Source organism: Ixodes scapularis, unplaced genomic scaffold (genome assembly GCF_016920785.2).
Source record: "Ixodes scapularis isolate PalLabHiFi unplaced genomic scaffold, ASM1692078v2 PGA_scaffold10__122_contigs__length_95168666, whole genome shotgun sequence".
Taxonomy (NCBI): Eukaryota; Metazoa; Arthropoda; class Arachnida; order Ixodida; family Ixodidae; genus Ixodes; species Ixodes scapularis.
Genome location: NW_024609836.1, coordinates 75,958,522 through 75,974,814, shown reverse-complemented (window position 1 = coordinate 75,974,814; position 16,293 = coordinate 75,958,522). Strand labels below are relative to the sequence as shown.

The 16,293-nt window shown below is 45.6% G+C and overlaps 1 protein-coding gene across 1 annotated transcript; it reads right to left on the bottom strand.

Annotated features, from left to right (window-relative positions):
• Nucleotides 1-5,407: 5,407 nt before the first annotated feature.
• Nucleotides 5,408-16,155, bottom strand: LOC115328581 (zinc finger protein 135). The gene is made up of 3 exons (XM_040211931.2): nt 16,053-16,155; nt 13,723-13,835; nt 5,408-7,554 (listed from the first exon to the last, which is right to left on the bottom strand). Exons 1-3 carry the CDS (start codon nt 16,073-16,075, stop codon nt 6,920-6,922), a joined length of 771 nt encoding a protein of 256 aa, XP_040067865.1. The 5' UTR covers nt 16,076-16,155; the 3' UTR covers nt 5,408-6,919.
• Between the last annotated feature and the right edge of the window lie 138 nt (nt 16,156-16,293).

Here is a 16,293-nt window from a genome sequence, read left to right as displayed (position 1 = left end):
GTTATTCTTAGACTTTGGTACTTTTAAAACGCCGTAGGAGTATTTTTTGTGTGTTTTAGTTAGTTTTCGTCGCTATCGGACTCGTTCACCGCGGCCGCGTGCTCCTTCGGCTCAATGAAGCGCTCCGCGTCACGCGCCGTGCCCACGGCGGTAGCTCTTGCAAGAACTGATTTTTCTACTTTGGTGCTTCTGTAGCACGGTGTGATTACTCTTTGGTTTGTTTTGCTAGTTTCTTTATTGTTTTTCTCTAGCGGATTTTCTGCACTACGGCCGTGTAACCGTGTTGCTCCATCGCCTCTCTGTCGTACATACGTAGTGCCTTTGGTGTTCGTTCCTGTGCAGAAACATACCGTGCGGCTCACAGAGTGCGCAGCTTATAAAAAATGCGGTGCATTTTTCATTAGCCCGAGCGATTTGAAAACCGCATGTAAGCGATTTGGCAAGCGGCGAGACGAGCAACGGCGACCGGCTTCGCTGCCGCTTTGCTGCCGCTCGGTCACTCGCACGACAAGGCAAACCGCATGAAAGCGACGGGAGCACATGACCAAGGCGATGAGCGCTAAGTTTTCTAGAAATCCCAAAACCGAGCTACACGACGAGCGACAGTGAAGGGTGAACCGCATGTAAAAGCGATTTAGCGAGCGACGGGAGTCGGCGACGAGTGACGGAGATTTCCCATGGTCGGTCGTCGCATCGCTCGGTTTTTGGATATCTAGAAAACGTTGCTAATCGCCTTGGTCGCTTGCTCCCGTCGTTTTCATGCGGTTTGCCTCGTCGCGCGAGTGACCGAGCAAAAGCGAAACGGGTCGTCGTCGCTGTCGCTCGTCACGTCCCATCGCTCGCTAAATTGCTTACATGCGGTTCAGCCTTTACACACGATACTTGGCAGCAACAAGGAAACTAAAATGGCCCGCCCCCGAGATAAACCTTTTTCTCTCTTTTGTTCAACGAAGCTTCTTCAACTATATCAAATTAGCACACACTACGAATGGTCGACCGCGTACCCGAGCCAGTCACACCGCGACCTCGAAGATGGCGGATCGACGGTGGCGCTCCCTGGAAAAATCGAACCTGCAGGCTCAGTGAATACCACCTATAGGGTGTTTTCACTGACGTAATTTTGTCCACCATTTTGTTGTTGCGATCTGTCTGGTATGTGCCAAACTCTAGCATTTCAAGGACATGCCCTCTCAAATGCGTAAAGCACCGCTGATATCATTTCAACCGGCTCCGATCTAATCCTTCAATGTAGTAAATTTGTTTGGAAAACCAAACTAACAACAAAATGGCGGATTGACTTCATGTGCAAACAACCTATAGCATTTGAACTTTGAATATATAAGTGTACAGTGTTCCTTACCACCGAAAGTAGAGTGCCACATGTATAAGTGTAACATCTGAGACCGTGAATATGAGGAATGGTACAAGTGTACTTGTACCATATATATTATTGCACGTAGCCCCTCAATTGTGATATAACCTGATGTGCTTCAGACTGGCCGCACCATGCGAGTATGTGGCACGGGTGAGCCTTTGGCGCGTGATATGGATACACAGGAAGAGAGACCGACGGGTCGTTCGTTCACTCACCTTGCGCTGACGTGGCTGGTGCCCACCGCGTAATGGTGCATTGCAGCATCAGCATCGCACTTGTGATAACTGGCAATCGGTGCAGCCTACTGCGCCCCAAATACCCCTAGGTTAACTGGTGTTCTGCAAATGAAATCAATGTAAACACACACCGGTAGGTTGTGGACGCGATAAGGGAAGAGGGACAAAAGGAAGGACACCGGCTCGATGTTAAACAAAGTGACAAATAAATGGCAAGGTGGTGACAACCCAGCCGATGCTCGGCCAAGATGCTCGCAAACATCAGACGCAGCTCTCCTGGCTCTCTGGGATAGCCGAAACCTGGCCGAACCGGAGTTATGTGAATCGCCAATGTCCCGCCTAACCTACTATCTCTCAACTTGCCAATAATTTGACTCTCTCTTTCTCGATTTTCAATAAGACGTATTTTCACTCACTGGGCGCGTTCAGTAGCGGCCCCGGAGTCAAGGAGTCACTGACTCCTTCCACTGGACGGCCAAAAGTCACTTCCGGTGCACGTAACTCCGGGGCTTCGGAGTCAAGCTCCGAAGCACCGAGTCCGGAGACGGTGCACGTAGAGTCAAAGGAGCTAAAATGACGTAATTTCCTGACTGGTGACGATTTCCGGCGCTAAAAGAGGAAAAAACAAACAATATGGCGGGATAAACTGCTTCGGTTCTGTCGCGGGTGCGCGGTTTGCTCGCTTTTGTCAGTATTCCAGGGACTCTACTTTTGTTAATGAAAAGTGCTCTAGGTAAGGCGAATAACGCGTTCGAATATCTTTTTCAGGTAAGGCTCTTTTGGCAAATGCATTGGACAGTATTTTGTTTGGTTTGAATATGCTAATAAACAGCGCAAACGTTCATTTGACGCCGTGTCTTGATCACCGTTGCACGGAAACTCGGTAATTGACGATAGTCCTGTCCGCGCTCAACAGAGCAAAACGGGGTATGAACGCGACTTTGGAAGCCGGTTGGACACTCACGCAGAGCATGATACCGATTAATGTTTTGTTTGCGTAGCTAAATCGGGGTGCACGTTGGCTGAGGCTCGCTTCAGCCGACAAAACCTTGATCGCCGAGCGCGGCCGAACTTCCCGTGTGTATACGAATACATTTTATAGGAAGTTCGTTACGAAGGGCAGAACAAACTTATGGCCGTATAAAAGTATCGCAACCGGCGGGGTAGATTCGCTGAGCTCTGTATTTTGCGTGTGCTGACGACGTTTTTTGTCGGCTTTTATAACAGTAGCTGCCTTTGCACCGCCAAGCGAAGGGCTCGATCGCGTTGCATCGCTTCGAACAGCAGCGCTGATGTGTACAATCACCCGCTTGTTCTTCAACGACCTTGTAAAGACTTCTTCAATACCGGGGTCAAATAAAAGCGATCGTGCTCGCCATCGTCTGCTTCCAGTTTATTCGGAGACCGTCTGGCGCAGGGGAGGAAGCGGAAGTTGCGTAGAAGCAGGTTTGGAGCCGCGGGTTTTTTTGCCGTTCAGTAGGCGCTCCGATGACTCCAACTCGAGGCACTCCCTTCGGAGGCAAGGGAGGCGCTACTGAACGCGCCCACTCGCTCGTCTACAGACTCGCTCACTCAACAAGGCTTGGCTCGGCCGCCCATTTGGCCGGCGGTGCGGCTTTCATTAAGCGCTCATTTTGTTTTTCTACGAGACTTACTCATTGTTCTTGCGCCAAACACAATTATGTAAGAAGGGAAATTAAGCATTCGCGTAGGTGCGGTAGATTTAGCATACAAGCAATTTTATTGAACGCTTACCTCGCTTACCTGGTTCTGACCTGGCTTATCCTCGACTTGCAGTTTAGAACTGCAACAATAAAATCGTAGAAAGCCGATCCAATCCACTAGGCTGGCGGGTGGGCGACACCGACAGATAGGTGCATCAGGTGCATGTTCTAGATTCAAATCGATCTCCGTCAGTTTCATATTGTGTTCCTCATTCACAGTAAAGCGTATATGGTTTGTGTGGACATTCAACGGTAACGTGCTATCCTCGAGTAAAATTTACCGGTCTCTGATCAGTGCTGCCTCGTCTTCTAAAAGCGCCGCAAGAACCCAACCTGGATGGCTAGTTTGAATGTGCCTACGCCACCGAAGGAGTACACCTTCATTCAAGCTGGATGCAAACAAACCTGTCGTATTTCGCTGCCTACGACACTGTTGTCACGGGATGACGCAAGCCGGCGGCGGCGTCTCACTGTGGTTGAGCAAACCACCGTTTGCCGTGCTCGAAAACGAGATCCTCGGTAAACTTCGCCGCGCTCGGCCATATAACAGGTCGCACAGCCGTTCCGACGAAGTGTGAGTTAAAGCCACTCGATATAATAATGTAATAATAATCATTATTTTATCTACACGTAAAAGGATTCAGGTAGTGGCGTGCGAGGCTGGACAGATAGGTGAAAACCCTTACGCAGAGCGCCTGCCAGCCCGCCACCACCAGTGCCAGTGGACGAGGTCAGTGTCTTGAGCGGCCCTTGGAAGCAAATGGCGGCGCAGCACTGAAATGAGGGTGTCTTTTGCGGTCCCACAACAGTGGTCGATGGTACTTGTAAAAAAGATGCCTTTATCAAGGAGTTTTACTTTGACTAGAATGAATGGCCAGTGTAGGACATAAAGCATGCCAGTCAGAAACTCGTTTATGGTATAATAGTGCCGCTGTGAAAATATGGTTCCAATTTCTGTGAAAGTGACGTGTGTTCCTACACCGTGTGTAGGAACATTTGTTTGTTCCTACACACGTGTGTTACCGGCCAAACCGATCACACACAGATAAAAAGTACACGATCACAGCACATTCACTACTCACAATCGACTTGACGATTGCAAACGCACAAAGGTGATCAGTGCAGCGAGGACAGTTTCGACGCAGTTCGATAGGCTTTGTCGGATGGTGGTGTTGGCTGCAGTTGGATGCAAAGAAAAAAAACAGTATAAAATGCTTTGTAGAGTGAGAAAGATGTGCAATATGAAACCGGGCTGTTGCGGGATTTAATGGAATACAAACCTAAATGCAATGAAAAAGGCAACAAATGAACCAATGTTACTTTTTAAATATGGGCCAGTTACTTCCAACATAATTATTAAATTTACGTAGAAATGCATAATAGACCCTTTCCGAAATTCAGTGCCATCTGGTGGTTTGTGAAGCAGTTTAGGTTTTGCCATATCAATGGCGGAAATTAACTTGTATCGGCACTGTCACTTTTGCAAGTCAACCGCATGCGAGGAATTCTTCAGTGTGAATTCTTTCTCTATCACTTTGTTTGATGGTGACCAAGAACTTGCATTCAGAACAAAGCTCCAAACTACTCAGATGCCTCGGGAAAATTCTATACACCAAATGCTTTAAAGCCGATTGTGTGCCGCCAGCAGATTGACTGAATCTGAGTTATTAGAAATAAACGCTTACGTAGCTAGTGTTTCATCCCTACGCTGCATCATACTGACTGCCCGAATGTATAGGCCTCGCATCATCTGCTTAGGAGCATCTTCAAAGTCTTCCTTTACGAGTCACTAGAAGGCCACCATTGGTATGACACCGATGCCTTTCCACAGATGATGACAGCGATCAAAGTGGCCAGACTGAATTTCGGAAAGGGTCTATTATATCAATGTTTGCTTTTCCATAATCAAAACCCTTTTTGGCAGCTCCATGGGAGGCACACGCAGGTTTACCAGAAAGTACCTGCGTGGCGGCACATGCCCACCCACGACTCTTTGAATGTTTAAAAACTAAGCAGAAGACACGTAAAGATTGAAGAATAAATATATAGGGCGGAGACAACAGAACCGCATCTTTCGTGTTCGTCCTGACATGTTTATTATTTCTTCAACCTTGAGCCACACCAACATGCCCTTCGTCCATTAAGACATACAAGGCACCCTCCCCAGACTCCCGAGACAAACTAGCCTTCCGAAATGCTCCACTTGGTCAGCTGCTTCTTTGAGCACCTCGGTGCAAAGTGGTGAAGCCCATCCCACCACGTAGCCCTTCTACATTCTTGCTCTTGAAACTATCGAGCATCTATTGCCCGGGTTTTCAAGGTTATCTCCAACTTTTGGGTAGGCACTTGCTAGATTGATCAACCATTGTAAGGGACAGCGTGAAACTTCAATATAGTTCTGTAGGCAGGTGGTCTCTACAGATACATGCACAACACTGTTAGTGCAAACAGAACATCGCCACTTTTTCGCATTTTATTTCGAAAGGGGAGTGACAAGCATCAAATTTCACCACTTAAGTTAGTGCCCCAAATGACTACTTTCTACCACACTATAGTCAGTGACAGGTTAAGAAAAGTTTTCTGGCTGGGGAGGAGTAAGCAGACAGAATGCTGAAGAGAGGAGCTGGTTTCGTCCTCTCCTCTCCAGCATTCCGTCAGCTTCCTCCTCCACTTACTTCCTTTCCCTGAAAAATGTTTCTTAACTTGTAACTGACTATAGTAGTAGTTTTGATGACAGCCCTTTAATTAAGAAGATTTCTGTTCGAGCTTTTATTTTTGAAAAAAAGGAATGTATTTTCACAGAAATGACAAAAACTTACAAGGGTTCAAAAACAAAACTAAAGAACACAGTTTACCAAATAAAGGAAATCTGCAGAATTATGCCCGTCTCTGGAGACAGAACAAAAACCCCGAAGTTCGGCCCCGTCATCCTATCACAGGTCAGTCTGTTGGACTCTTAATTGCAGCCATCGATGACCGTGTGGGTCAACCGTTGACGACTTGTGCACTGAGCAGTGAGGGACTTGGTGTCTCCACTAAGGACCAAAAACTGTTGTGGACAATTCTTGTTCTCAGGATGCATAACTGACGGATCGAGCCCAATTACGAGATAAAAGGGATGGCACATCACTCGCTTCTCCTATCGACCAAGAGCAGTCGTACGCTTCATGCTTCAAGTGTCACTATCGCCATGGTAGTACCACCAGAGAGCCGGTAGCAACGCCACAGCAGCAAAGACAATATTTTTTTTTTTTTTTTGGAAACTGAGTACTACATTTAACAGGAGCCAACAATTACAAATGCTAGGGGTCGTATATTCCCATTTACGACCTTTGCAGATTGCAGAGAATGTAACATCTAGATTGTACTAAACTGCTGAATCCTACCAATTTTGTGAGCATGCCTTCTAGCCCTGGAGTGCAAAGTGGCACCGTTTCCTGTTACAGGTTACGCTGCACTGCATAGGCTTGAATCCCGGGACCACTCCCACCCGTACGGTCTTCACACCTCCTCTTCTAGACTAGCACAGCCGTCTAATGCACCACTTCTCTTCCTCTGTCACCTCGTCTTTTCTCCAAATTGGTTCAGCTCATGTTCCCTCTTTTATTCATGTTCCCATCCTCTCCCCGACTCGTTTCAGCTTTTTGCGGCAAGCTCGCATTGTCACCGTGGCACCTTTCCCGATGGTCGTTTAAATAAGGTATTTTTGAGTACCCTTTACCACAGATCTCACATCGATACTGTCGGTCTCCCCTATGACTTCCTTCGTGGCGTATCAAATCCGTCGTGTCTCTAAACGTTTTCCCACATGTGCTGCACCTGGACTGCCTTTCTCCCGTGTGAATCCTTTCGTGGCGCACCAGGCTGGTCCTCAGTTTAAACGCCTTGTAGCAAGTCCGGCACCTGAATGGCTTGTCGCTTGTGTGCAGTTTTTCGTGGTTCTCCAGGGCAGCCTTCTGCGAGAACGACCTGCGGCAGTAGCGGCAGCTGAACGGCTTCCTTCCCGTGTGCTGCTTTTCATGACGAGTTACGTTCGGGGAGTAAGAACTAGAATAAGGGCAGAAGCGACACTGGTGCTTGTTTTTCCATTGTTGTTTCTCCAGCTGGTGGTCATCCGAGCCATCCTTGTCGGAAGAGTCCCCGCTCCAACGTGGCTCGCTCTTGATGGTGACGCAGCCGGAGCGCTCTCCAATGTTGGTGGTTCCTGGGGCAAACCCTGCTGGGGAAGTGCACCAAACTGGATTAAACCGGCTGCCAGTTCCTCGTTGAGAGCGAACTGCCAATCTTAACACTGCTAAAGTTTACCCAACAAATCAACAATGTGGAGTAATGGAAGGAAAACTTTCGGAGTTTACGTGCTAACCGACAAAGGGCATGTCCCAGTGAAAGATGCTAAGAGACCACGCGGGGATTTGTAGAAGTGCAACCGAAAACATTATAACATAGAACCTCCTCTGCACACTGCAGCGATTGTGGGTGGCCTTAAATTCGGGAACAGATCACGCACAGCTTGGCACATTTCATTCAATAAAAATTCTAGTGTGAATCAATAAAAAACCACCCACAAAAGGCACCCTGCTAACTGAAAAGCTAACACTAAATTATCCACTGGCCCCCAATGATGTAGCAACGTGTTTGTAAAATGTACCATAGGCAATTTCACGTATATGAAGCGAATATGTTTTATTAAACACATATATTTTATTTAGTCTTTTCTAAACTGACCATCTATAACGACTTGTCGACAACTTAAGACACCGAAATTTGTATTTATTTTCTAATGGTTTAATCGGTGAAATAAATGCCGTGGGTGTATTACCACGGCAGAACATGTATATCCTGCTCCATAATATATTCTAATCTATGTGACAGCAACATATAGGAAGGAAGCCTAGGTGAAATCATGCACTACTCATAAAAAGCATTACTTGAGAATGAGGGTGGAGTAAAGGATTAAGCCTTCTATGTAAGATCAAATGACACTGACAACACATCTGCATCACACTCGCTTCATTCACTTGAACACAGCATTAGTGCACTATAGTCCGTTGCAACTCAACAAGATAGGGCGGGGCTAAGACGGGCCGGGGAGGAGGAAGCAGATGGAGCGCTGGAGAATAAAGGGGAAACCTTCTTCTCTCTTTAGCGTTCCGTCTGCTTCCTCCTCCCCGGCCATCCTTACCCTTGTCCTTCCTTCTCGAGTTGCAACGGACAATAGTTGTACTCCGGAAAAGAGCCTGTTGTGGATAATCTACCATGCCAGTCTACATTTAATTCCTATGCTATCACATTGATGCGTACGAGGAGGCTGGCACAGGACTGGTCATGCCAAAAGGCCAGTAGTGGCTCTAATAAATATAGAGACAAGGCCATCATTCACTTCTTGTACCAGCATGGTTTAAAAGATGATGAACCAAATCAAGAGACTTGCACCTGCAAAGCAAGCAAATGATATTTTTTCAATGAAACAGAACATAACACAATACTACTCTCATTTAAGGCAACATGCACCAGGAAACAATTTTTTTAAAATTATTTACGATATCAATGTGAAATTTTTAGTTTATGTTGCTTAGTCTTTTCTTTATAAATCTGGTGGTACATTTGATATAGCTTGTTTTTTAGGTTCGCGATGCAATGTACATGCAGAAAAAAACATGTTCATGTGCACATGTGACGCATGGCAACAGACTTCATAAAAACCTAGTAAAATAATCTAATTCGCTCCTTTTAAACCACCGAGTGCAATGAACAACTAAAACAGTGTGAGACACTTCTTGAATTTTAAAATAATTAAAAATAACAAAAATTACATTTTAATGGGCTAACAAAAGTTTCTTAAATTTTTCATAAATATTAGAAATGTATGTTCTAACCAAACCTACATAGTTGCATTCTACATATTCTAGAGTATATGCATGCCATATTCGGTTGCAATAAGACAATATTAAGGACAAATTTTTGTGCACAAACTGTGAAGATACCCTAAAATTACATAGAAAGAGAAACATGTTTGAATGTTACCATAGACATGTAGCTATACTCTCGCGGTGTGGAAAATAATATTTTGGTAATACATTTTCATGAGAAATTCAAGCTACAGAAGACTGTAATTGAGAGGAGATCGCTAGACCTACTTGTTAACAAAATATGATGGTGCGCGACGTCGCAACTTGAAGAGTCGGGCAGAGAAAAATGGCTCATATTCATACCATTCTGGGTTGCCTGGAGGTCTTCAAATTCGTATTTGACTCACTTTGCAATCATAACCAACACTATACATCACATATAAAGGTTCAAAAATATTATAACACCATAAAAGCCCAAATCACATTTTTTGCAAAACAATGACATTTTTCGACCCACACCTCCCCTTAAGCCAATGAAGCTACTGGAAGCAACCAAGAATATGAATCAATACAAATGACGAGAACAATAATTCACTTATGCACCAGTCAGTATAAAGTTAATCCCAGAAGTGGCGGAGCCAGGAACGCATATGAACAGGAACATTGGTATCATCACTGAATATGTAGAACAAGCTGTAACTTAGTAATGTAAAATGCACTAACACATATTGTGATTGGAGATGATGCATAACACATGAGCAAATCCCACATTTAAAGGACGGGTCACAATGAACGCTCGTCCAAATAACAAGACATGATAGATTACAGTCAGAGACTGCACTAAAGAGAGCTCAATAGAGGAAGCAACAACACTACTGTATCACACTGGCTTTAACATAAAATGAAACATCACTTGATATGGCCAGGCAGGCTGGCTAGTTGGGATTGGTTAGAAAAATGGCCAATTGGATGCAACTGGCAGAGACCAAGCAGCACCCAATGCAATGATGCTACATCTGTGCGAGGGATCATGCAACAGGGATGGTTGCGCAAAGAGCCAAAGCTGTCGAACAGTTCTTTGACCGGTGGGAGGCCCCATCCTTCAAGCAGCAATGTGCAGATTCGTCACACTTTTGACATGCAAGTACCATCGAGACCAGTTATAACGAAATAGTGGTTACAGTGAAGCAATCACGATTTCCCGTTCCCGTTTTCACTTTTTCAATTACATTTCTCTGTGCTCCTGCGGATATAGCACAGATAAATGTAATAATTTAAAAATAATAAAATTCTAAATTCAGCTGTGTCGGACCGTTGCACTTGTGCTGTCGCGGCCGAGCAGCCACCAAGAACGGGCTGCAGACAATGCTGCAAAGGCTGCCGGCGGCAGCCACTGCATCGTCGTTCGCTCCCGGCTCCTTATGGTGGAAGTGGCTTTTTCGCATCGCACGTGGAGAAGCCGACATGAACCTGAAATCGCATTCCCGACAGTATAATGTGGGAATTTCTCAATGTGTTAAGGAGGGGAGGGGGAGGGTGTATGCTAAAATACGAGAGAAAAGAGGAATACAAATTATTAGGCTTATACTGTTAGCAAATAAGTTATAACTAGGGTTCCATGTTTTCAAAGCTTTCCCACAAAATCAAGTTTTTTTGTTTTGTTTTTTACACAGCTTGCGTCTTTAGGTATCACTCTTTGGTTTTGTACGAAAAATCGGGGTTTATCGGTGCTTCTATTGAAGAAAGTAGTGCAAGGACATGGAATTCCCCAACCTTCAAGGAACATACACATAGCCCGAATATTTGGAAAGCATCCCTGCACCGATAATAAAAGAAAAAAAAAACAATGTGTGTGGTTAAGAAAAAAAACATAGCAGCTTCAAAGGCAGTTTATTGGGGGCCCCATTCCTGGAGTAAACTGGAAATGAGGCTGTACATAAAAATTGATTGCCGTAAAGCTCGGGTTTTTCTCCTCCAAGGACAGCTCGAATTCTGAATTGTTTTGGTTTTTCCCGATTTTGATAAAACCTACTCGGGGGTTAATTTTTGGGGATTGGTGATATTTACCGAAAACATGGAGCCCTAGTCATTATGTGCAATGTGTGTCCTGCTGACAAATCTAGAACTGGAACAGCTTCCACAGACCTTTTGATGAACCAGTATGTTTGATTTGTGACAAACGATTGCTGGCAGAAAGACTTCCCTCCTCAGAAGCATTCGTGAGTGACGACATTGGATGTGTGACGCAAACACAGGAGCGGCTTCGGTGCTTGTCTTTCTATCACAGCTGCATCTTTCTATGCCGTTTAGACGGACAAAATTTTCAAGGCAGAAGCTCGCTCGTGTTGTCGTCCTTGCGGTCAATGCACTTCCATTTGCTGAAGCAGTTCTCCCCTGCTGGGGAGACATGTTAAATCCTATCAAGCGACTTGTTATTCATTACATACCAGTAATGGGCCCAAACACAAAGGGCAGGAGGAAAACAAACTTTAGACCAGTCACGCAGAACAAATCAGCAGTTCACCCACACAAGAGTGTGAGCCAGGCTGTTGAGACAGGAGAGCATGTAATCAACAGTGGGCGAGCGACAGCCATTTTGATTGCATGCTATCGCATTCGTTTGAATGAGGTCGCTGTGCAAAGAGTTGTAGCACTAGTGATGTTGACTTGGCTAGAGCCTGCAGGCTTCTTCAAGGTGGCCGTGTGTCATTCTCCGCAGTGCAGGCTGTGAGCCGCCAATCACTGCATTCTATACCAGAATGCAGTGATCGGCTGTATGTGTGCCCTGCGGGAAAATAGACACGCAGGATTTGTTCATTAACAGTCCGTAAATTCCCTGTGTAAATGCTGTAAAGTGGGAAGGAGAAACAAGGGGATGTCGCGTAAGCAGGGGCTTGTGACCAACCTTGACGGGCCCCATCTTGACCGCGAGTTCTCCTGCAAGGAAGACGGATGACACATTCACTTCCCAAAAAAGGAAAGCCTCGCTTTACCGACTGTCGAGGGGGGGGGGGCTGTGATCGCTGTGCAGCACACAGCCTCTGCAGCAGGCTACTTTTGCTTCTTCTACAAGAGGTTTCTGGTGATCCATGGCCCTGCAACCAATCCTTCACAGAAGAGTAATTGGTTGGTTACATAACGTTGGAATGGCACAAAATTAAGGGAGTGATCTGGCTTTAAACGAGCGAGTGAAGATAAGTCCGTCAATACTGCAAGACATGATCACTGAGTGACGATGATGATCACTGATCATGATGACCACCAAGTGATCATCATTTGAGGTTAATTAAAGGAGACCGGTGTCACCTCTTCTTGGCGCCACTGACGTCACCTAGCTCTACCAACACTAATATAAAATCCCATTTCACCCCCCCCCCATAATTTGGGATATGGCAGCTTCTCAGATAAATCTCAAGTGACAAAAAACGTTACCAGTGTGTATTTTTCTGACATCTTCAGTTTTACCCAAACACACGGAATGTAATCCGTAACCTAGCTAGTAAGAGAGGAATGCCGGACTGTGCAACCACTCGCAAGTAGGCTCTGCAATCAGTGTGTGCTCCAATTCGATTCAATGGGACCCACATTTTGAAGTCTCGATTAAAACATCTGTGTCACAGACCCGGAAAAAAGCTTTGGGGCTTCAGTTGTGCCCCTATCTCAGGCATTTAACTGTTCCTTTCATAATGTACACAAAAACTTTTTATCATTATATAGCTGTCTACTGAACACAAATGCACAATGGGGCCAAGTTATCATTCTCACAAAAAAACAAAAAGAATGTGTAGGTCCCCGTCATGTCAAGCCAGTGCTACCCAATTTAATCCGGAACGGCCCTTGAGAATTCAGCGCTCTGATGCATGTCACCTATTACGCGTAAAAAAATAAAAATTCCCTACCAACACAAAGGAACATGAACGACGAAGTAGGTGCACTTACCTCACCCCGGCTGACGTCACCGACAATCACCATCGAACGGGCAAACCGGAGACCTGCTTCACCGGAGTAGGAGGCAGCACAAATGAGCAAACCAAATTATTGTGAAATTAAGGCTAAGTCCTAGCTAAAACAACAGGGATGTTAGCCCTAACCAACACGCTCAACCTACGGCGATGCCACCCTGCTCATCACCCACCGAGACATCAGGAGGATGATCGGTCCTTGCCTGTTTAGGGTCAGAACGTTACCAGATACCTAGGGAGGCTCATGCAAACTTTTAGTAATAATATTACGAGTGCCGGCACTACAAACAGAGATAAACGGAGGTAGGAACCTGCTACGACTGCTATTGGAGGATTGGTAGTCGCAAGATGACAGAAGAGATGGGGACGGATTATTATCCACGATTTCCCCCGTGCCTGCTTGCTGACGCTGGTCAGCGTGCTCAAATTAATTTATTTGGCTACAGATACAAAGCGGCCAGAGCAGGAGCATATTCCACGGGTGACAAAGATGTTGACGTATGTTAAGAAGATGAACATGCTGATTTTTAGATGTTGCGGAGCGAAACAAAACAATTCTTATATTAAAGCACTCACATTTTTCGTTGAGACTGCACGATACACGAAGCTTGTATTCCGTCCCTGCTGTATTCGTCACACGAGGCTGCCTGGGGGAGCCTCTCGCTCCTACTCGGCTCTGAAAGAGTACCCTGCATAGAATGCAACTGCTTAAAATGGTTGGACGATTTTCAAAGAATGGCGTTCAAACACGAGAGAAAACACTGTCATGACAGCTGTCGATCAGCTCTAGTGCCGCTCGTGATTGATGAGTGAGGACTAGCCTGAAACGAGTGAAACTGATGCAAGCGGCGATGAATGATGGATAGTCAATTCAACCAGCTTCTGTTTCTTTTGAGTGGGATCGACAGTGAAGGCTTTGCTCAAATGAGCTCACATTTCTTCCGTGCACGAGGGCTAAAACACATTGCAGTACTAGGCACTCTGTTTTAGTGAATGATTTACTAGTGAATGATTCAGGATTAATTAAGAGCAATTCGTTGTTTGCATATTGCACAAAATAAATTGTTAACTGCAACAGTGTCACATTTAAGGTCTATTCACACGATGCATCTTGTTGGCGAATCTTGTGTCGCGAAACCGGGTTTGGGGAAACAGATGCCCCACGTGAATGCAACCGAAAAAGTGGCGCACCTCCGAAAAAGGTTGCGGGCGCTCCTCGCTTCTGGAGTGATATTATGCTAAAACCTCACCGAGGCCTGCCAATCACCTAAAGGGGAAACACGGACGCTGCCAGTGGTAGCTCGACATCGCCATGACGCCTGACCTTCAAGACGGAGAAAACTCTTGGAGAAGTCAGATTCTTGGCCGATGCCGTACCCGAGCTAAAGCCGAAAAGAGAAGACAAACATGGCGGTGAGCGACAAGCGGAGAAGCAGTGCGTACAAGCAATATGGGTTAGCAGTACGGGTGGGTGGCGCGGTGCAGATTTATCAACAGTCACGACTAGTGGAAGCACCGCATATAAACATGATGGCTAAGGATAACTTATCTTTCAGCGGTGCAAAAATGGCCGAAATACTTCGAGATTATCCCCATGTACTTTGACATTCACAGTCTTCCCTGGGTTTAGCAGGCATAGTAAACACAGTGAGCCAAATGTGACGAAGTTTATGGACGGGTATTAATAAAGCAGACTCTCTCCTCGCACTGTGCATACTTTATATCATTTTAATGTGAAACGCTTGACAGGTGCAGATGCCAAGGTTTGGCGAAATTCGAGTAAGTCAATACGTCACGGGGTTTGTGTGTCAGACTCAACGTGTGAACAGGCCGATTTCGCTAAACCATTACGCGTTGAAAAGATGCATTGCCTTCAGTACCGTACGGCTGGATAAAGATGTAGTCTTAGAACTGATATGCTGGCGTGAATGTTACACGACCTGTTAGGCGTGTCGTCGAATGTTTGAAGAGTAAAGCTATATGCACCCCGTAGTGCAGTTCAGTCGGAAATGGCTATACGCACTAAGCGAAACTCTTATTAAACAAATGCTTGAAACGAGTTTCTAAGTGGTGGCATAGCATAGTGGTAAGGTGTCGGCTTCGTACGCAAGTGGACGCGGGTTCGATCCGCAATGGGCCTACTTTTTCTAAATTTTTTTCAAACATTTTGTTTCGTCAAGGCGTTTGGCAATATTTACGACTTTTCTTTTTTCTCTACAATAAACACTAAAAAAAAAAAAAAAAAAAAAAAAAAAAACTAATGTTGTTGATGAAACTTCACAGAACTAAATGGTATGGGACTCCCTTTCCGGAGGTGCGATCGGGGACAGCGGGGCTTGGGTTGCCGGCTGGACGCCGCGAAGCGGCGTGTACTGGTTAAGTTTTGTAATTAGCAGTCGCATACTGTTGCCGCGAAGCGGCGCGAACACAGGTGGGGGGCTGTGTTAACGAGCTCCCCAGTGATACACGCGCCGTTTGAAAAGGGTGACCCAAATGGCATGAGCTCTTCGCGTAGTGCGTATAACCATTTCCGATCGAAGTGCACTACGTAGTGCGTATAGCTTTACTCATGTTTGAATGGCAGCCCGTTCATCTGAAAAAAAGATATGATCACATAAACTGGAATTGGATTACTGTGCAAATAATTTCTAAATCTCTATTCACAGAACCGCACATGTTCACGGCGGGGCAGCTGTCACCCATATTGAGCGTAGTGACCAGCGGACTACGACCAGTTTGCTTGTATCCAGCTTCGATGAGACCGCCCATTTTGCCGCGTTTGTAAACGCAGCCATTGGGTTCTTGCTGCGCGTTTAGAAAACGACGCAGCACTAATCAAAGGGAGCAGTAGGTTCTACCCGAGAAAAGCACGCGACCATTTGATGTCCACGCAAATTAAAGCTTACCTGATGTGATTGAAGAAACCCATAAATCAGGTTGTTGAACCGCTTGAACTATGTTACGATGTCAGTCCGGTCAGTCCTCAGCCTAGTGGATTGGATAGGATTCGTACGGATTAAAATGTTCTATTGTAACACCGCTATCCATTAAATGATGCGTAATTGTTCTCCTAGCATAGTTGTATTTTGCATGAAAATATTACACACCTCTCAAAAAATCAACGCAAAAAACAAAATAGCTCATAAC

Bases quoted from the DNA above. Each gene is read 5' to 3' on its own strand.
- LOC115328581 (XM_040211931.2), bottom strand. From the start codon at position 16,075: ATGGGTTTCTTCAATCACATCAG. The intron at 13,836-16,052 runs GTAAGCTTTAAT...CATTCTATGCAG, and splicing joins GGTTTCTTCAATCACATCAG to GGTACTCTTTCAGAGCCGAG. The intron at 7,555-13,722 runs GTGAGTGCTTTA...GCACTTCCCCAG, and splicing joins GTGCAGTCTCAACGAAAAAT to CAGGGTTTGCCCCAGGAACC.